Source organism: Vombatus ursinus, unplaced genomic scaffold, assembly GCF_900497805.2.
Source record: "Vombatus ursinus unplaced genomic scaffold, bare-nosed wombat genome assembly UNPS02014942.1, whole genome shotgun sequence".
Classification (NCBI taxonomy): domain Eukaryota; kingdom Metazoa; phylum Chordata; class Mammalia; order Diprotodontia; family Vombatidae; genus Vombatus; species Vombatus ursinus.
The window spans coordinates 2,426,131-2,449,418 of NW_020954720.1; the positions used below are offsets into that span (position 1 = coordinate 2,426,131).

The 23,288-nt window shown below is 32.6% G+C and overlaps 1 protein-coding gene across 1 annotated transcript in view; it reads right to left on the reverse strand.

Moving 5' to 3' along the window:
• Positions 1 to 538: 538 nt before the first annotated feature.
• The window catches only part of NDFIP2 (Nedd4 family interacting protein 2), a 102,563-nt gene continuing 79,813 nt past the window's right edge, over positions 539 to 23,288 (reverse strand). Inside the window, exons 5-8 of the mRNA XM_027844509.1 lie at positions 9,361 to 9,485; positions 6,363 to 6,429; positions 3,491 to 3,596; positions 539 to 2,109 (exon numbers count right to left, since the gene is read on the reverse strand). Coding sequence (XP_027700310.1) covers positions 3,493 to 3,596; positions 6,363 to 6,429; positions 9,361 to 9,485 — 296 coding nt within the window. The 3' untranslated portion in view covers positions 539 to 2,109; positions 3,491 to 3,492. The remainder of the gene's footprint in view (positions 2,110 to 3,490; positions 3,597 to 6,362; positions 6,430 to 9,360; positions 9,486 to 23,288) is intronic.

The following is a 23,288-nucleotide window of genomic DNA, read 5'->3' on the forward strand; positions in this document are numbered from 1 at the left end:
TATCTGGAAGAAATTGCTGTCTTTGAAAATGATGTCACGATTCTCTTGTTCCTGATGATGAGATTTCAGGCTACCACAATACTGTACCAACTAAAGGGGCTTGCATAACGTGCAAATTTTAACCTCTTACAGATTTAACACTGCAGAGTTAAACAAAGAGGTAACATTTGATTTGGGGCATAAAATGACATATCCACATTCAGAAAACAGATTGTAAATAGAGGAAAAACTGAATTGGAAAACAATATTTTGATAAAATTGCTGTCTTCTGGCTCAGCTAGTTAATCAAGCTTAAAAGCAATGAATAATCTTAACTACATTTCTACACAACTGTTTATGATAGGCAAAGGAATCAAGTCTTCAGGAAATAAATTCTGAATATTAAAAGAAATGGAGAAGAAAAGGAAAACCATTAGTTGTTTTAACTAGTAATTAAATTTATATTTTAATTGCCAGAATTTCTATTTCATTTGTCAAAGATTTAGGGAATGCAGATGGAAGCAAAAGAACATGAGGAAGCCGAAAACAGGAGTCTCAATTAGCAAAACAAAACTATATGTTTTTATTTGCCATTCATAAAGACAATGGAGAAAAAAAAAGAGCATAAATGAAATTCAGAAGATGCTAAACACACTTAATTGTATTTCATAAAGTAGAGAGCATCTGTCTTTCTGAATAGTTTTATTCACTTTTTAGTAGCCTTCAGAGTATAATAAACCAAATGATCAATATTTGCCATCTTTATTTCCCACATAGATATAAAGTTAAAGTTAATTTTGAGGATTTGACACAGGCTCCACCATTTTCAACATTCAAAAAGTAAAATTATAATTTAAAAAATAAAAACTGGTGAAAAATGTTTTTGAAAGGTGAAAACACATTAACTTATGACTGCAATCTGGATTCCAGTTGTTGATAATGGTTGAGAGCGTGTAATCTCAAAGTGTGGCACAAAGCCCATTGGTAATTCTTATAAGTTTTACACGTTTAGATGCAAGAGATGATTTTCTCAAAACTTTACACCATTACTATGAAGCACGAAGCTATTTATAGTGCAGGTCTTTATTTGTTAGCTGAGCTTAAATAAACACCTAAAGGAAAAGGTCTTTATTACTTACTAAAAAGACATCTACAACTATTAAGACTGCTCTTTTTTTAAAGGGTTATCTCAAAATGAGACTGAAATAATTCAAAAATAATTTTCAAAAAATTAGCTTAATAAACAGATGTGCTGTTAGTATCTTAAACAAACTGTTGTTCAAACAATATAGATCACACTACAAACCAAGTTTCTCCCTAAGTTATCATTGAAACTTGAAAGAAAATTTGTCCAGTCATTTGATACAGTTAGCCCCTCTGAAATTTTGTTCCAAAACAATCTATGTCATCAACCCCCAAAATGTCTACATCTATCTATAGATATGTCTATAGACTGACATATATTCCATATTTATTAAAACTAAACCATTTTAAATGCATAGGAAAGCTGTGGACACAATCCCTAAGAAAGTAATCTGAAAAGAAAATAATGCATGGTTATTTACAGAGGGAAAGAGTTTTGGTGGATGAAGTAATACCTTGGTCAAAACTTGACAATTCCTCTAATAGCACTGCAAGTTCTGGCATACTTTAAAACAAAGGATTTTCTATGTATATAATCATCTTTAGATGAATCTATCATCCATAAAACTAATTAAGAGTCTGACCTATCTAATAAATTTAATTTTTTATGCAACTAAACTTCAGATCAACATATCAGTGGTACATACATGCTATAAGAGAGTTTATCACTCAAGTCTTTCAGGTATTTGAACACTGATTAACCAAGTCTAACTGTATTATCTCTATTCAATTATATGAATTGCTTTTTCATCTGAATTCTTTTCTTTTAAATGAAACCTATGCAAATGTGCAAAAAACAAAGGCAACAAATATTTAACAGAATGAACAGAAATGGCATTTAAGCATAAACCACCCTGTCATTCAATTTGTTTTCTTCACTAATTGGTCTTCTGTTGTTAGCAGTCTTCTATCCTATTAGGTTGGAGGCTTACAGATCATCTGGAAATTTCACGTTGGTATAGGAAAGGAATGTCTGGTTGATGCAGTCTAAGGATAAAGAGAGATTATTCTTTAAATGTATTAAATTGCATTAATGAGCTAATTTTAACAGCATCACATTTTTTAAAAAGTTATGGACTATAAAACATATAAAAGAATATCAGAATAATTGGGGAGCTTTAACCATAAAAAAATACAATAATTTTTAACAGTCAAAAATTTACATAGAATAATCCCACTGGCAAAAAACTCTTGAATATCATTTCAAATGTTGCCATCTTCTTTGCCAATTATTTTTAATACTTAACACTAGTGAATTAAATCTTGGTGCCAATCCTTGCAATTTTTTTCACATTTTTACTAAGCCTTCATTCCCTCTTCCCAAGCTCCACCCCTGTGAAATGATTCAGGGAAATTTAAATTTGACAGCTAAAACTCATTGCAGCTTTTTATTTAGAAATATTCATTGCCTATCTTTTTCTTCAGGAGAAAAAAAATCTAAAATGTAACATATTAAAAGCAAATTATATATTCTTATAGACAAACTGGTAACTAACATCAAGAAGCTAATAACACTAACACAAACCATACTTCAAGGTAATTTGTGATAGAATGATTACAGTAATTCTGAAACTGCTTGTATTTATTTATATTCTTATTTATAAAGGTAACTTTATGATCTCTTTTCCCTACTTTACATACTTTAATAAAGAAGATGTTTTTAAGGCTTATTAGGGGCTACAAAGAGAAAAGTTATAACCTTCATCTGAAGATACTACCATATTCTATGGAAAAAGAAATGTTATTCCTATAAAAAGAAATAAATACTTTTATGATCTTTAAATAAACAGAACAGTACCTCTGTAAAGCGGGTGTGGGGGGAGAGGAGGTTCTTTATATTTATTTCTCTTTTTTCAAAGTTTCCTTAAACCCTGATGTTAACTGACAATTTACTTTGTGTAAGCAACATAATTTTTATTTTGTCCATTTAACTTTTCTTTTTTGATCTGAAGTGTTTAAGTTCAGCATGTGACAATTTTATTTTCCAATCACAGATTGGTTTTTACACCAGTTATTTGTATGGATTTGACAGTTTTATGTAAAATGAACATTCCTTCTGTTTTCAGTATTTTGTCATAGCTTTTCAGACTTCAAAACTGTGCTTCTCATTATGTCACACTCCTTCTGTGGCCAAGCTTTAAAGAGTAGATGAAAAAGTATGATTATGATCGTTAAACAATTATGAAATCTCTAAGTTATAAATGGAAAAATGAAAGCTTATATTATTTAGATAGTAAAAGTCCAGTAATTATCTAACATGTAAAGAATTATTGTTCCATTTAACTAAAGCATTAAATGCCAGCAAATTTACTATTGAGTTCACTAGAAATAAGTTAAATAAATATGCTCATTGATAACTTTTCCTTACCGCTAATACAAGAAGAAAAATCTTGTTCTATGAGCAGCGGCCATACTTTCAGACATGTTTCTGACTTTGAGATAATTGACAAATCCTCTGAAGAAAAGGAGGAGGCCTGCAAGTTAAAATAACATTATTTACATCTAAGACATAGTACATATTTCATACACAGAAAAAAATGTTAAATATAAAGAATATCTTGAAATCTTGTTGCCTAGGAGTTAATATGAGAACTTCATTTACAAAAGTTCATCCATTCAAAATTAAATTTTACTATTATGTTTACTTCATTATGAAGAAATACATAATGAACTTTACTCTCATTCTAAGATCATAATATAAAACAAAAGGATAAAAGTGTTAAGTGATTTTGTGTTTAACTTATGCAGTAAGATACCATTATGGTATACCATTCTAACTACCTCATTTACTAAGAGTCCCAAAAGCTTAGTCAAAAAAAGAAATATCAATGTTTTGTGCACACTCTGAATTAAATACATGGTTTATGAAAAAAAAATCCAGATTTGCACAAAAGGCAAATTTAAGATTATTTGCTTTTAAAGGGGGGTTGCCACAAAATTCCTTCAATAGCTAAATTATTCTATTAAGAAGATTCCAATTCACAAACATTTTTTCAAGAATATATCTATGGAATAAAATGAAGTATTCTTGTTCAGCATATTCAGGATAGAGACATAGTCAAGGTATGTTGCTGCTAAACAATGCTATTTGATGATGATCAGTAAGTTTATCTAATAACATATACCACTCTGTTCTTACTATATACATATACATGTATAATTACACATTTAATTACACATTTAAATTATTATTATTCAATGATTAGTATTTAGAAAGTATGATATTTAGAAACAGTATACAAAAGACTAATTTATGAATAGCTAAAAAGGAAGAAGCTATGTAAGGTGCTTAAGAAATGTCCATTATGACTTGTTAAGGGAATTTAAATATATCTCATCTCTCAATTTTTTTCTCTCTGTAAAATATTCTTTCCCAATATACAATATGTACTCTGGGGATTTATAAGATGATACTGGTAAAGCACTTTAAGATCAAGGTGTCAGGTGAAAGATTCTAGGTAAGTATAAAGTATTACCATTATTAGCAGAATTAAGCCTTTCAAATTTTTAAACATCCAATTCTCCGGTAAACATTTATAAAAGGTAAATTTTCAACCACATTAAGGTGGGGAGGTGAAAGAGAGGTATATATGGCGGTAGGGTAAAGGTTCAAGAGAAGAGGTGAGTCAAAAACCAAAAAGAGTACCTCAGAGTCCAACTGTATTAACAATTCACTTAAGGCAAAAACAAGGATGCAGATGTAACCACAGGATGAAAATAGAAAGAAATGATGACAATGTAAATGGGGCTAATTTAGGGGAAAAAATTCATGGATCTCATCTACTTCCCATATTTGTATTGGCCCCATCACTAAAATTCTGTTCCAGACACTACTCTGTTTATCCCCTCTCTAAGACTAACCAAAGTCTTTGTTCTAAAAAGTCATTCCATTGATGATTACTGTGCAGCAATGACTAGCTGCTACTTTTTGCCCTACATTCCAAACTTTGTTCATATCTTTGAAAGATAATTCCATCATGGGTGAAAAGTCACAGAAGTTTTTAAGAACTAAATTTACACAAGAGATTACAAATCTGATTTGGAACTCAGGCTGTTCTCCTTACCCTGTTGTGTTTTCCATTCTACCCTATCAGTGTTCCCCTAAAGTTTTTCTAACTCCCACACCCCACAGTGTGCAGACATATAATCAAATGCATTAATTTACTAGACTCAAATATTTAGCAGAATTTCCATATTCCCTTTGCTTAGCTATTGAAGTGCATGGAAATTTTAGGTAGAGAAAAATCTATTAATGCAAAGTTGGCATGACAACACCATATTGATATCCCCATTATAATTTTTAAAAATTAAACACACAATCTTTACTAAACATAATCGACCACCAAGAAACTGTGTTTCATCTGATCCTAAAGATCTATCACCAGTGATTAAATAAGTACACAAAGAGTGCCACCTACTGAACTGCCAACACCATTTTCTGTTATATTTCTAGAGATGTTAATTACTAGTAGTTAATGTGAGATAAAGGAAGAAAAGTTTATTTTCTTTTTAACAATGTGCACCACAAATATAGAAGTAAAAATATATCCCTTCAAAAGTCTGATTTTAATATCTGGTCCTTTAACTCATACAGAACCAAGGAGGCAAAAATTGAAAATCCACAAAACTCCTTAGCATGAATGAAAAGACAGACTTTTTAAGAAGACAACTGAACGGAAACACTGTGATCAGCAGGCATGAAACCTTCCCCTATGCCTGACTGAGTAATGATTAATGCAGTATGCATTTCAAAGGCAAAAAGGATGTTTCCATAATTCAAAAACAAGAGGGCAGATACAACATCCAAAATTAGTCATACCATCCCCCCCCTTAACTTCCTCTAAGAGCTTTAAAGAAGGTTTTTATATAAGACAAGAGTGTTAAATGTTAGCACCTTTTGGGGGTTAAATTTGTAGTAGAATTTCTATTAAGTTGTATGGTGCTAAATTATCATTCAGTCTTTTGCTTGATTCCATAAATTATGTAACTTCTTGATTTAATCCAGAGAAATTAATATTACACTACTGTAATGATTTGTGAATTATGCAAGACTTAAGAGTTGTTATAAACCTATGTACTCGTGATATATGTACTTAATGGGAAGAAAATATAAAATAATTTTGATTATGTGTAATTCTTTTTACCTAAGGGTAAATATAATATCCTGAGTTAACATGCTTTTAAAAATTACACAAAAATCATAGTGGAATATTATTAAAATGACTTAAGAATAAACTTACCAAGGACAAGAAATATCCACCAAAGCCAGTATTGTCCATTGACATATCCAGTAAAAAAATCAGAAAACTATGAAAAGAACATAAATAGAATTAAGTCATACTTGAATATCAAAATAAGATAATTGCAAAGAGGAAAACATTGTGGGGAAAGTCTTTCTACACACTCAAATAATCTTTATTTAATACATAAAACAAAGAAGGGAAAATAGAGATAGGAAAAAAATGACTTAAAGATTTTATATACATATACATCCCCCCACACACACACACGCACATACGCACAAGCTATAGGAACTTGAAAATTATCTTTTATTCAATGGAAGCCTAATTTTTTAGTGTTTTAGAAAATAAAAGCAATTTAGATATGTTTACAATAGAGTAAGAAAATGCTATATCTGAATCAAACATTTTTTCCATTAAAGAGTCAGTGTCAGTTCTCTCACAGCCATACTACCATTCCAAACACTACAGCAACCCGCTGCTTTAGATATTAACACCAAAAGCCACATTAGTTTAATCTTATCAGATGGGGATGTTCTGGTGACCCCTCAAAAGAAGAGCTTTTGACCTTCTGTACACCCCCTACTGTTAATCGCTGCCGAGAATACTAGTCACATAAAGACCCCCAACTCATTAAAGTCTTTTCATTTTCAAACTAGATGCTCCAGCATTCAGTTCCCAGCAGTGAGCTGAGCGCAGCTAAATGAACCTTGAAGTGGCATTTCAACTGTTCCTGTTAGTGACCATGGTAGACAGTTTTATATTCTCTGTGATGTGGGAATATGAACAGGCAGCTGGAGGGCAGGGTGTGATGCTATTGGAGACAGGTATCTTTTCCTTGACCAGACTCCAGACTACATGCTTCACTGGTTCAAAAAAAAAAAATCTAATCTAATCAAATGTCTACAGATCTTATTTTAGATACTTACTTTGTATTCCTCTTTCTAACACTTCATACTTTTTTTGGTACTATTGCTTTAAGATGTGATTAATGACAAGCTACTCTAGAAGTATTTTTTATATTCAATATATTCCCACTGGACTCCAAAATAAATTATGTTCAATTAAAAAGTCTTATATCCAGAACAGAAATAAGTTCTCCACTTCAATCTGAAACTAGTTAGAAGAATCTGTCTACAACTTTACAAGCAATTATTTCTAATTGTTTAGTGCTATTTTCATAAAATCTTAAAAATACAATTTTAGAAATACTGAATATGTTAACTAACTACAAAAGACATCACCATTGGGAAGGAATACCCATTAAAAATGGGGACATAATCTGTGACTACATTGTTAAAGATCTCTAAAATATTAAGGAGTTATCCAATTGATAAATAAGGCATTTTAGCTCCAAGTTTCTAGGTTAGTACTTTAAAGAAAAGCTGATCTCAATCCAAATTTCTAAGAAATAGCAGATTTTTGAAGCGTGCTGAGAAAAATTTAGAAATCCCATATTTTCCTGTGCTTTCTTTCCAAAATAAAAGGAAGTGTTTTTTAACCATGTTTCTCCTTCTAAGTATGCTTATAGATAGGTATACTGTTTGTGTTAAGGGAGAGAAATTTTTTAACAACAGACCCCAGGCAATTGACAACTCATAATATCCAAATGTTTTTGAAGCTATAGAAAGTTAAAGGAAAATACCTAAAAAAGAAAAAGAAAAGAAAAATGTAGCACATTTAGGTCATTAAATGTTAATTAGTGAGAGATGCCACAAGAAAAGAGATTCAGAACAGAGTCAGAATCCACCCAAAAAAATGCTGCCCTCTTAAGAAAAAAAAACCATTACCTTTTAATCTCAAAAAATGTAGAAGACAGATAGGCAACACTATGCAACAATAAAGTTAAAGTGCTGAGCTATATGAGGTTATTAGGGGATTAACAGATTTTTTTTAATTTAAATTTAAATACATCATCTTCACAACAATCTGTTTCTTATATATGAAACTAACTAGTCATAGTCATTAATACAGCCATGGTTAAGAAAATTTAGATTCCAGAAAAATGTTAACAAAGGTCACAGAAATTTACTCTATGTTTAAAGGTCAATGCTACTAACTGGCAAAAACATATCATCACTAAGAAATTAGGAGGTGTGAGAAAGACTAATAATTACTCTGTAGAGCAAAAGATTTTTTTAAAATCTTCCTTAATGGCTTTCTTGAACCAAATGATGAGAATTGATTTTTTATTTCCCAAAAAAAGTTCATCTTCATCTTTAAATTATATCATTTAGTTACAGGATTTGAAGGAACTTACATAACATTTTATGAAAGCTCATGCTGCAAAGTAAAATGTTCAGTTTTATAAAACTTCCAAAGTAGTTTTTTATTCTCAATCTTTGAAGCTTTTAGTTCAAAGAAAGTTTAAATAACAAATCATATTTACATAACTCTTTGTAGTTAACAAAACACTTTCATCTTAACTATATGAGGAAAATAGTTGTCATGTATATATCATTTCATGGTTTACAAATTTTTTAAAAATACATTTTACAATACACTCTATCATTTTATCCTCACAACAAACATCCCTAAGAAGTGACTAACACAAATATCCGATCACCATTTTGTAGATTAGAAAACTAAGGCTCAAAGAGTGAGCTTAATTTACTTGGCCCAAGGATGAGACAAGACTCAAATCCAGGACTGACTACAAGTCCAGTACTATTTTCACTACGTTAAACCACCTGGAAACAAAAAAATATCAAAAATTAAGAAAGAAAGAAAAAACCCAAATTTTTTTTAAAAAACAAAACAGTGGAATGCAGTAGTATTTTGCAATAATGTAATAATGGATGACCTTAGTCCTAACTCTAAAGTTTTATGCTTTTATTTCACCAAACTACAAAACTGCCTATATCTTAGTGATCCTATGATATGAACTTAGAAAGATCAAGGATAATGCCAAAATAAGTACTTCATATATTGATAAAACGATCAAACACTGAATCATTTCCCCATTTTTACTAAACATATTTTCCATAAAGAAACTTACCCGAACAATGAGGATCCATTTGATCAATGAAAGGCCAAATCCACAGATGGCACCATACCTTCCAGCAATGGTATTAGTTATACAGAAGGATAAACAAAATCCAATCCAGTTGAAAATAAATGCCACTACAGGAAAGAAAAATCATCCCTCTTAAGTCAAACCAAATTAACACATTTATCAGAACATTCAACATTAATAAAATAATCTTAATTTATATTCATGAGCATTCACGAAAAGTTTTCTGGGAAAATTACACCAAAAAAAAAGAAAAATCCAGAAAGATTTCAATTCAAGAACTCATAAAATCATATATCCACATAAGTAAACACTACAAGTCTTAAACCCATCATTTTACTTTTTTGGGGGGGGGCTAGGCAATGGGGTTAAGTGACTTGCCCAGCGTCACACAGCTAGTAAGTGTCAAGTGTCTGAGGTGAGATTTGAACTCAGGTCCTCCTGATTCCAGAGCTGGTGCTCTATCCACTGCACCACCTAACTGCCCTATCATTTTACTTTTCAAAAACAGATAATAGCATAATTGAAACAGAAAACAGAGTTGCCAAGGAGAGAGTTTTCCAAATTTACTTTGTTGTATGGATGAGAATCTTTTGCAATCACCACATTAACCATTATCAGTGGAGCAATGGTTGCTCTCTTAAGTAGGTCACACATGACATAATATTTTGCTTACACTATTTACTTAATAAACTCTTTCTTCATGAATAATACAAAGTTGTAAAACTAAGGCCCATCTCTGATGGAACTATCAGAAATTCTGAATTGGTGAGGCCTAAATTAATGTACTCAAAACTATTTAAATAAAATTTATTAAACATAGGAAGATCAAACTTGAAAGTTAGCTAGAAAGAGTATAGGGAAGTGAAAGAAAGGAAAAAAAATGAGGAATAAATGACACCTGATAGTTTCAAAAACAGAATTCTGCCAAATCCCAAGTACTTCAAAACATAAATAAAATTATTAACATATGATTTAAACTTAGAATTAATTCAAAAACATTGAGAAATTCCCATCTACGTTTTGGGGAATTGGGGAGGTACCATTTCATCTCTACATACATGCTTTTACATTTCTTTTCTAAATACAACCCTCCAATAAAGTCGACTTAGACTAGATTATGGTTTTCCCCTGAAATATGCTTTGGCTTTAAAGATTTAGTTTCAACCTAAATCCCTTTTCTTGGTTTACCTCATGCACGATACAGGTTAACTCTTCATATGCTAGAAATGACCACTATGTAGGAATGAAATCTATCTGGGCCAAAATCACACATAAGATAAAATGAACTTTTTGGTATCCAGCCTTGCAAGCAGAGGGTCTGAAATGGAGGTAATCTGAGTGTTGTCCTATATACAAACTTAAGTTAGTTATTCATAAGTTAATAAACTGGTATATTTACCAAAGTATTTTCATCAAAGAACAGCTTTTGGGTTCAAAATACATTGCCATGAGATAACCCCAAGATAAAGGAGATTAAGAATGTTAAAACTAGAATAACTTAGTGCTACTTTTAAACTGAAAAATTATTCACTTAACATATTTTTGATATGTACTTAACTTTATACATTAATATGCCAAAGCTTGTGATTTTAGGTGTTCTTCATACTGGAAGAGTCAGATAATACCACTAACTTTATTTATTTTTTTTTCCACAGTATTCCCCCATTGTCATTATGTGGAACTAGCCTGGGAAATGTTGAACTAATTGATGAGCCAGCAGAACAAATGTGTGACCAAATGTTTTCATCTAGTGTGTGATAATTTTTTTCTCATTTTGTAGAAACTATATGAAATTTTATGTTTTATTACCATCTGCATATTTTGAATAAAAGACACAATACTTTCTGGGTCCAGAAACTATTTTCCATCAAAATAGGATAAATTCTGTAAAAACCAATCAACATATAAAAACATCTTTTGGAACAGAATTATAAATAGTTAAATAACTTCTGATAATCACAAACACTCCATTTAGCAAAGATGACATCAATTGTTAAAGATTCCTCATTTTTGAACTCTCTTCCCTTCTCGATTCACAGAACTTTGAATTTCTCCTATGCAGGTAACTTGTATTAGTTACATCTAGTTTCTTCTCCAAGACAGTACTTTTTGTTGACAGAACCATGTCATTGTCACATTTATATTGTCAAGTGTCTTGTATATAGCAGACACTTAAAAGTGTTCGCTTTAACTATACCAATTTACTTCAATCCATCAATCATCAAGTACTTATTCTGTCTCTACCAGCACTGTCCTAGGTGCTGTTAGGGTATACTGAGAGTACATGAGTCCTGTGCTTAAAAAAGACAATACTACCAAAGTTAATCAACAGATTTAATACTATGACACCAACTAACAAAGGACTGCTTTGCAGAACAAGACAAAAAAATAATGAAATTCATTTGGAGGAACAAAATATGTAGAATATCAAACAGAAATCAATCAATCAATAAACATTTATTACGTATATACAATGTAACAGACACTGTGCTAAGAACTGGAAATACAAAAAGAGGCAAAAGACAGTCCCTACCCTCAATCTAATGGGGAAGATGACATGAAAATATATACAAAGCAAGATTTATACAGAATAAATAGGAAATAATCAACAGAGGGAAGGCACTGGAATTAAGAGTAGTTGGGAAAGGCTTCCTGGAGAAGATGGGATTTTAGTTGGGACTTAAAGGAAGCTAGGGAGATCAGAAGTTGGAGTGGAAGAAGACCATTCCTGGCATGGGGACCAGTCAGAGAGTGTGCCCAGAGCTCAGAGATAAAGTGTCTTGTTTATGGAACTACTAGGAAGCTAGTGTCACTGAATCAAAAAATATATGCTGGGGAGTAAGGTGTAAGAAGACTGGAAGGGTGGGAGGAAGCTAGGTTATGAAGGGCTTTGAAAACCAAACATACTGAAAGAAGTATGAAGTATAGCACTTCTAGACCTCAAATTCTATTATAAAGCAATATTCATCAAAATTATTTGGTACTGGCTAAAAAGCAGTAGGATGTAATGTTTAAAGAGCTAGCCTTGAATTCAAGAAGACCAGGGTTCAAGTCTCATTTCTGACACTTACTACATCTGTGACTCTGGATAAGTCGCTTAACCTTTCAAGGCTCTGGACAACTCTGTAAAACTGTAAGTTGCCAAGAAAATACTGACCTGGATTGGTAAAGGGTATTTCCTTGCCCATAGAGTTCTCTATACACAACAAGAAAATTATAGCTCCAGTCTTTTACCCCTATCCTAAAAGAACTGATCAGCACACAGCCTATACAAAGAATAAGAAATAGTCAAACTCAATAACTCAGTTCAATAAACCCCCAAACAGAAATTACCTAGGAAACAACTCCCTATTTGACAAGAATTGCTGGGAAAACTATTAAATAGTCTAGTAGGAATTAGATTTAGGCTCCATCTTATATCTTTCCCTCCCATGCCCCAGCGCATTAACTGGCAGCAAGAAGAAAGAGAGACCAGCAACATCGACTCCCACTGAAGGAAGCCATGGACTTTTTTCTCCCTTCTGAGCCTAGCTGAAGTAGCTGGTAGCACAGTGGGCCTGAAGTCAGGAAGATCTGAGTTCAAATCCAGCCTCAGTCACTTACTAGCTATGTGACCATGGGCAGGCCACTTAAGCTCTGGTTGCCTCAGTTTCCTCAACTATAATGTGGGGATAATAATAGAACCTATCTGAACGATAATGAGATAAATGAGAAAAAACTTGTAAAGTACTTAGCACAGTGCCTGACACAAAGTAAGTGCTAAAATAATGCTTATTCCCTTCTCTTCTTTTCAACCTGCATTGTTTCACTGTCAAGTTCTTATGATCACAAGATGCCCACAGCCCACTGTAAACAAGGATGTGAGAGAATGATTCAAATCACTAATAAAAGAAATGCAAATCAAAAAACCCTAAAGTTTAACCTCACACAGCAGAAAATGTCAAAAATACTAAAAGATGGGAATAGACAATACTGGAGTTGTGGAAAGATGGTCACACTAATGCATTGCTGATGGAACTGTAAAGCTCATCCTCGAAAACAATTCGGAATTGTGCAAAATATCAACTAAAACATTAGACCTTTAGTCTCAGAGATTCCACTACTAAGCAGGAGGTCAATGACAAAAATAAAGGCCCAGCATACACCAAAATATTTACAGCAGCTCCTTTTGTGATAGCAAAAATGAAAAAACAAAGTCAATACCCCTGTGTTAGGGAATGGCTGAAACAAATCATGGTATATAAATGCAGTATAAAAGTAATATGCTGTAAGAAAATGAATATGATGAATACAGAGAAGGATATAAAGACATATAAACTTAAGTGATGTGTGCAGAACTAGGAGGAAAATAAAGACAGTGATTATAATAACTCAAGAGAAAGAATTTAAAAAAAAAAACTGAATGCTGTAAAATTAAAATGACTAACCTTGGATCTAAAGAAGACAAATATTGGTGGGTGTAGAACAACACCTACAACATCAGACTTTGTCTATATATGTTGGTCAGTTTTGGCGTCCTTTTTGCAGACCTGAATTTAAATCTGGCCTCAGATACTTAGCTGTGTGACTCTGGGCAATTCACTTAACTTCTGTCTGCCTCAGTTTCCTCAACTATAAAATGGGGATAATAATAGCCCTTACCTCCTAGAGTTGTTATAAGGACCAAATGAGTTAATGTATATAAAGCACTTAGCACAGTTCCTGGCATATAGCACTGGTGATATTTAAATGATAGCTACTTAACATTTATATAGCTATATAGCATTAATATACAAATGTATGCATGTATATATACATATATAGTAGGTGCTATATAAATATTAGTAGTATTATCAACATCATTATTATTTCAGAAGATCTATGAACTTGCATAGGAAAAAAGAAACATCTTTATTCTCACTAACTTCTAACTGAAATTAGCATTTTCTTCAATTATTTAAAAAATTATTCTGAAAGGGGTCCAAAGGTTTCACCAGATACCCAAGGGGCCTGTGACACACATACAAAAAAAGGTTAAGAACCACTGTTATAGAGTAAACATGAAATCATTCATCAAAACTAGGAAAACTAGAACTGGGGAGTATCCCATGAAGAAACTTTAGTATCTAAACAGAATTTAAAATATTGTTTCATTAAGAAGTTAGATTCTAAGTCCCAGTTGAGACATAAATGAATAATGTGTAATTACTATTGAAGTTCACTTTGTGAAGCACTATCAGATAACATCTACAATGCTAGTAGTAGAAAGAGGTATCCCTGGATCCCTATGGCAGTGGTAGTTGTACTCCTATGATTTCTGTTGATGGAATCCCTGACCAAAGGGTCTAAAGCAAGCTTCCTGCATGGGTGAAGTCTGTAGGTTCTCCCTGGAGTGCCTTCAATGACTTGTATAGCAGCCAGTTCTTATGTATCTCAGGGATTACTCATAACAGGTTAGCAAACTCCTGACTTGAACTATTATTGAATTTATTTTATTTTTTTTTGCAAGGCAATTGGGGTTAAGTGGCTTGCCCAGGGTCACACATATATTAAGTGTTAAGTATCTGGTCTGAGACTGGATTTGAACTCAGCTCCTCCTGACTTCAGGGCCAGTGTTCTATCCTCTGTACCACCTAACTGCCCCGAATTTATTTTATTTTTACAATGTACTATGAAAATAGGAAGAGAGATAAGATAAAGATTCTGTCCTTGAAGTCAATGTGACATAAGATATAGTGAAGTAATAACCCCCTAGTCAATAAACTCCAGTGACTGGACAAGGATCTAATATAAAATCCTAAGACTTTTAAAGTTCTCCATAACCTTTCCTGACTTTCCAGTCTTCTTATACCTTACTCCACTCCACATACTCTGCAGTCCACTGACACTAGCCTCCTTACTATTCTCCAAACATGACCCTCCATCTCCTCACTCCCAAGTATTTTCACTGGTTGTCCTCCATGCCTAGAACTCTCTCCCTCTTCATGTCTGCCTCCTAGCTTCCTTGGCTTCCTTCAAGTCTCAGCTAAAATATCCTTAAGCTCCCTTTGAGAATATACTAAATTTAGCATGACAAATAGGTAGGTAGATAAATTTCTTTTTTTGTATCTTGGAATTAGGAAGTTATGGGGTCTTTTAAGCTTTCTTTGTATCTTTAGCACTTAGCATAGTACCTGGCAAATATTTGACACTTAATAAATGCTAAATAATAATAAATGCTAAAGATTAAAAGTGACATTGTAGATATTGGGGAAGAGCAGAATAAAGTAGCAATAAGGAATTACTTGCTACGGGGATATACGAGAACATGCTCTAAGACTGTGAAAGTGAAAATGAAGAAAAGCAGTAACAAAGAGTAAATCAAGGTTCAGATAAATCTCATTGTGGTGCCTTAGGATTTATAATTTAACCATAAATTCAACTTACAGGTAGTAAATTACAGGAATAGTAAATTGTGACACCAAATAAGAATGAAATGTTACTTTTATGTTCAAGGTATTTTGTGAAAGCAAATGAATATCTGTGTATTCCCTCAAATACTGAAAAGTGATTAGCAAAGGGCTTCAGTGCTGTAAAATCTGGAAAATTCCATTCACAATTCCTCTGTTGATCAAGTTTAAATCTAAAATTAACTTAACAAAGTCAAACAAGGATACACAAATGGTCATCTGTTCATATGATGGTTTTACCACACAAAGCTAACTGACTAGAATAGAATCATGTATATGCCAAGTGTAAAAGAAAAAAAAATACTTCTCAAATAAAATAAGTGTGAATTTGGCAAAGAGTAGTTATAGAAGTACAAACTCCAGGCTCCAATAGATAACAATTTATTTCTTTTTTAAGCTAAAGGACAAAATATAAAATAAGAGTTTTTCCCCATTTTCCATCTAGAAACACAAATGTTTCAAAGTTCAATTCTACAAATTAAGCTTTTCAGCTATAGTCTAATGAGGTTTTTTTTGTGCCCAAGATACTAAAGTTATTTACACACAAACACACACACACACACACACACACACACACACACACACCTCTCTAGCTTCATGATCTTCTTTAAGAAAAGCTGATAACACAACTTTCAGGTAGGAAACATAAATTAAGGGAAAACCACTCCCTCAATGAAAAATGAATATGACCTGGTTTACATTAATAATTTTCAATAGTTTTTCTTTAAGGAGAATTATTCTATCTATTCATCATACACAAGACAAGAGATGCAATAAATTAGGATGGTGGTTATATGAGTAAAAAGAAGAGGATATATCTGAGAGATGTCACAGAGGTAGAAACAACAAAATTTGGCAACCAATGTGGTAAAATGAGAAATCAAGGATAGATGACAGCATTGCAAAGCTGGGTGACTGGAAGGCTAGTGGTGTTCTTGACAGAAATAAAGAAGTTTGGAAGAGTAGTGTACATGACATGTTGAGTTTGAGATGCTTATTGGTCATTCAGTTTGAAATGTCAAGTAGGTGGCTTGTGACATGGAACTGATATGATTCGGTATTTCAGAAACACTGTATAAATTCTTTGTACCACTACTTTAATTCCAGCCTACTCCTATTCTAGGTTGTCATTCTAACTTACACATATACATATATCAATTAACAATAACATTTCAATAATCCAGGATGATTGGGCATTCTGATAAGTAAGGTTCCCTAGGAGTTGAAGTTCACCCAATGTGTTCATAAAAGTTTTTGAAGAATCCCTTACTAAATTCTATCACAGGGCAGTAAAGATGGTGAAGGGGATGCTCCAAGTTAAACTCAGTTTCCTCTAAAATTATCTCAAGAACAGTTAGAAAATGCACCAAAGAGCAAAATGAAAAGATGAAAAAATTAATACACCCAGAAATTTTACTGCCAAACTCCAGAACTTCCAAGTCAAAGAAAAAATGATCCAAGGAATTAGAAAGAATCAATGAGACATAATACTCCATTCTGAATCACACAAGATTTACACATCAAATTCATGGAAAGAATTTAATAACAATATGTTGTTCAATAGCTTTTCAGTTGTACTTGACTCTTCATGACCTCATTTGGAATTTTCTTGGCAAAGATATTTGAGTGGTTTGACATTTCCTCTTCCAGCTCATTTTACAGATGAGGAAACTGAGGCAAACAGTTAAGTGACTTGTCCCAGATAACACAGCTATGAACTGTCTAAGGTCAGATTTGAACTCAGGTCTTCCTGACTCCAGACCCAGTGCTCTATTCACTGTGCTGCCTAGCTGCCCAGGTGTGTGTGTGTGTGTGTGTGTGTGTGTGTGTGTGTGTGTGTGCATGTATATGTATATATACACATGTGTCTATGTATGTATATACTTATATGTATATGATGTTGTACGGTATTTACTTTATGTAATGTATTTTCTTCTTAAACATATATATTACAAGAAACCGAACACACTGCTTTGGTTTATTGGCATTTTACAGTTCATGCCAAATCAAACTGAAATATCAGATAATTAAGATACTTCACTTTTTTATTTCTTTTCTCCTAACTATATAAAAGAAATTTATCAATTTGTTTCATACTCCATTTTCTTTTCTTTTTTTTAAGCAATAAAATGTTAATAGTGCCTTGGAAATAGGAACTCTATTTCCCAGTAACAATTCATGAGTCACCATGACACTGTGGATACAAGGCTAGCTTTGAATTCAAGAACACTTGGCTTCACGTCCTACCCTTAACACACGCTATGTTTATGACAATTGGCAAGTCTTTTCACCTTTTAGTACCATAAACAACTCTTTGAGAATATGTTACAAATATGTTAGGATGACTTCCCATCCTAAACTTCTGTTATTCTTCATTATAGCACTCACTGATCATCTCCAAGGATCTGCAGCCTCTACTTAAATCCTTTAGTGACAGAAAATTCGCTACCTACTGAGTCAGACAATATTGAGGAAGCTCTAATTGTTAGTGAAATAATTTACTTTGAACACTCTGAACAAGAGAATTTCAAAATGGTTGAACCCCCTTTAATAATCAGTTAGGAGGGTTGATACTTTCTGAAACTACTTCAAACATACAAAATCAGGACCTTTTCTACAATACAACAAAATGCCATTAATTCAGAACTTACAAATTTGAAATTGCTAATAATCCAATCAAAGATAAGTGGATGCTTACTTCTACATTATTCCACATTATTGCTAAGTAGTAATATAAAAAAAGATTGTAAATTATTTAACCTATATATTTAAGTAAACTAATTTAAAACACTTTAGAAGCCCACATTTACATGATTACCAATTATTTTAATCTTCATAAAAGTAGACCCCAGGGATCTTTACTTGAAAATAATTTTCTAGCCTAATTATGTTACTATATATACTTGAAAAATTAATAAAATACTATTTTGGATATATTCTACAATTCAAACTTCCAACTAATTCAGATTGGCCCTCATCCCATTCAAAACTACTGAGTTTTATGTTTAAGAATAAAAAACTAGTTGGTAACACTTAAAGAATTTTCCTATAAATTCAACAAGAAGTATATTTCAGTAGTTAATCCTATTCAAAAAACATTATGAAATTTAACAGAATTTAACATGATAAATCATTATTTTAATTAGCACTTTAGAATAATATAATTTTGTAAGGTATTACATAAATTATTGGCCTTAGGAATAATAAAAGTTTAGGATGGGAAATCAGGCAGTAGGCCAAATGGTTTGGTGAAATGTATATATTTTTATATTAGCCCCAAAAGTCCAAGAGCACACCAAGCAAGTCTTTTGATTTGTTCTAGTTCAGTGTAGCCCTCCAGGGACTCTAGTTTACTTCTATATTCCAAAGGATTTGATTGATTCCAATGTAAGGTGAACCTATGGAATGGTCTGACTTGTCCAAGGTCATGAAAATAGTAAACATTACAGGAAAGATTTGAACCCAGGTCCTCTGACTCCAGAGCCAATGTTCTTGCCACTTAACCATACTATCTTGCCCAATGACAGATATCAAATAGAAGAAAGATAAAAAACGAAAGAATACATTTTCCTAATGATACTGAGGCAACTAGCATCTATTAATATTGAAAAACATTTTTTTAAATATTTTAAATTGTAAACCAAACTGTAAATCAAAGAATTATAGACTTCTCCCAATTTTCTATGATATATTTATATGTGCTGAGTAGTCACAAAATGTACATACCATACAGACAGAATATAGCTCAGAAGTAAATGCATTTTAAGGGTAAAAAGCCAAAGTAAATATGTGAAAAGTGTAGAAATCATGAATAGTTATAGAAATTCTGTGTCTGATTCAGTTCTAATATGCATTTGTTAAGTGCCTGCTACTTGCAAAGTAGCTACTATGCTAAGTCCTGGAGTAGCAAAGACAAAAACAAAACAGACACACCCTTCCAAGAAGCTTACCTCTTAGTGAAAGGAAGTAGGAGAGGGAGAATAAGACATTCAAACAGTATAAAACAAAGTAGGACTCAAAGGAGGTATATACATAAAAAGTATTCTATAAAAAATCAATTAGAGAGAAAGCTGGGAGGAAAAGGGACTGCTGAATGGATGAAATATCACCTAATCTGCAACTTTCAAAAGGAAGATAGGGATTCTGAAAATTAAAGACAAGGAAGGAGTGTTTTCTAGGCATGAGACATAGTATGGGTAAAATCAGATGTGACAATGTTAAGTTTAGGGAATGCTAAATTTAGATAAGAGCTCAATTCAGGTTTGGGTGGTATGTAATAAAATGAAAAGTAATAAGAAATAAAGTTTAAATGGTTGGTTGGAGTCAAGAGTATGGAAGAGTTTAAATAGTAGGTTAAGGAGTTTGTATTTTATCCTAGAGGCAATAGCAAAAGCTACCTAAGCTTTTTGAACAGAGAAGTAACATGGTGAGATCTGTGCCAAGATTATTTTTGCAGCAATGTGAAAGATGGGCAAAGGAGAGGAGATGAGAGGCAATGAGACCGATAAGGAAAATATTAAAAATGTCTGGGGAAAAGGTCATAAGGTGTTTAACTAGGAGATTCCTAAAGCAAAGGCCCTATATTTAAAAAGAGAAAATCCAAGTTAAAGTAATCTCCTTAATAGATAACATAAGATGGAGGGACTTTATTTAGAGATATCCTGTTTAACCTGAATTAATAATGAATAATAATTAATAATAAAAACAAGAAAGCATGTATTCCTTTTCAGGAGAATAAAAGATAAGACAAACATTAAGACTTTTAACACTGAAAAGCAATACACTAAAGTATTCAATAAAATAAAATAAAAAATTACAGAATGAATCAAAAACAGAATCAAAACTATGTTGTTTGTAGGAACACCTTTAAATCAGAAATGTTTAAATAGAGTTAAAATGAAAATCTAGTCTAAAACATACCATGTACTGTCAAATTACAAAAAAAAAAAGTGGTACTATCAATAAAATTTATTTCAAGTTAAAAAGCATTAAAATAGAGAAAGAACATCATATTATGCTTTTAAAAAAGTGCTGGACAAAACAGTAATCTTAACCATACATACATCTAAAATTCTCCAGCCAACATCTTTATAATCTTTTACCAGATTTAGCCAACGTAATGCTTTGAGAATTCTCACACTAAAAACTGTTTTATCCTGTTTGTTTTAAATGTTTTTGGCTAGAAGGTTTATTTATTATTGTTATGTGTTATTTAAGTGGTTATACCTCTCTGGAAAGTCTATTTCATTTTAAAATATTCTCTTCCTTCTTCATAGGCATAATGAATTTTGCTGATAGATAGATAATTCTATGTTTGTTCTCCAAGCTTCTTAATTGCATAAATAATGTATTCCAATGTCTGCAGTCCTTCACTTGAAAAGTACACTGTGATCTGAGTGATTAATAAGTGATTTTCTCACCTCTGGCAGTCTGCAGCGTTGCCACTCTCACAGATGAACATTGTGATGTCTAACACAAGTAGAAAAAGGACTTTCTTTTCATATTAATGTATACTGATAATATATGTGTATGAAGAAAAGCCCTCTGTCGGGGTGAAGTAGTGTCAAGTGGTCAGCTGACAGAGGACTTCAAGCTGAGTGGTTCCTCATTGTTTGGGGGAGAAAAAAAACAACCGACTTCATTGGCCAAGGGCTCTAGTCACAGTCATTGTCTTTTAGCCACTTAAGACTGTATTTCTTTCTCTTGCCACCTTTGGCTTGAGAAAGAAAAACAAGAGAATTTGCAGCAGCTCCAGTATCCTGGTGAGCTGGAGCTGTGAGCTCCATTCTGATAGAACAGTACAACACTGCAACTTGTTGATGAGTTTTGCAGTTCTCTGGCTTAAAGAGAGCTACTATTCACATTGAGAGCTAACATTTTCTAAAAGCCCTTTTAAGGTAAGGGTTAGCTGGAAGAATTTGTAAAGGCTCAGTTCAAGTAGAGAAGAAAAGAGGATGTTCCCAGCAGCAGAGCAATAACTGATGGGCAGAGTAGTTTCATGTGGTATAGATGCTGGTCACAAGTGACCTGAAAAACTCCCTAGTGTGGCCTCAACCAGATTATGGAAAATGTAAAAATACAATACAATGCGCTGATTTGCAGCTTTCTAAGTCAAATTCTACTTGAGTCTTATACTACTGATCTAGGCCATATATTCTTCCATCTCATCCAAAAGCAAAGCCTGAGAGACTCCATCAAATACTGTCCTAAAATCTAAGTATAGAAAAAAAGAATATTCACCTGATCTAGCAATAAAGGAAATAGATTAGCCACTCTAGCCCAATCTGTTCATAAAAAAGCCAAGTTAGTTTTTAATGATTGGTGCATTCTTTTCTAAACGCTCACAGACCATTCCTTCAATGAAATGTTCTAGAATTTTGTCAGGGTATACAAGAACTGAAGCTCTGGGTTTATACAGACTGGGCTCAATTTAGGAGGTGATCAAACTTTTGTTTCATGATGCTATTCAGAGTTGCTCTTAGAAACTTCAAGATTTGACTTGTTTTGTTCAAATCTAGGTGTCTTCGTTTGCTTTGATAGCAACAAGGTAACAAGTCACAAGTAATGCTGTTATTGCTAATCTACTTCATTCATTTATTCAGCATCTGCTTTTGTCATGTCTTGAAAATTCTACTGCTCTGCTGCTACTCCATCACTGTCAACTGCTCCCTACAGTGGCCAAAAAAAAAAAAAAAAGCTGAGCTTCTTCTTCTTCTTTAAATGTCATCCCTCTTTTAGAATGAGACCACCAAGATCAATATGCCTTGGGGTATAACAGCAGGTGAGATCACTAAGGGAGAAAGTGTAGAACACCACCTTGTACATAAGACACTGAACCAGCAAAGGAGTAGTCAAACAAGGAGGAAGAGGAGATTCAGTGTCATAGAAATCAAAGAAAGAAAGAGCATCTAGGAGGAGGAAGTGTTTAATATTGTCAAAAGATGCAGAAAAAATGAGAAACATGAGAATGTAAAAAAGACCATCAGATTGAGGAATCAAAAGGTGCTCTGACCACCAAATGAAATATTTTATTTAAAATAATTATTTAATATTTGCAAAACCTCTGGTAACGCAATTTAACTATCTACACTAACTTTCTTTCTTGTCTTTGTCAAAAACTACTATGACATTAAGTTAATGGGAAGATTAAACACTGTGCAAAAGGCTCAAGTTTCTCAAAAGAAAAATGTTTTCTAAATAGACAAATACTGAAGTACTTCATACAATGTCACATCTCTAAATACTCAAATATATAATTTATTGGATCTTCTAGATTTTCACTTCCATTTACAAGTAGTAAGGTCTTTTCCTATTGCCTCATTAGCAAGGCAAGAGAAAACTAACTTGAAATATAAACATGTAGAGATCAGACATAAGGGGAAAAAAATTTGTACATAATTGGATATGAAACATAACTACAATAGCAAAATAAAAATGGATATTGTCTAAATCATTTAAAGACCAAGATACAGAAATATCAAA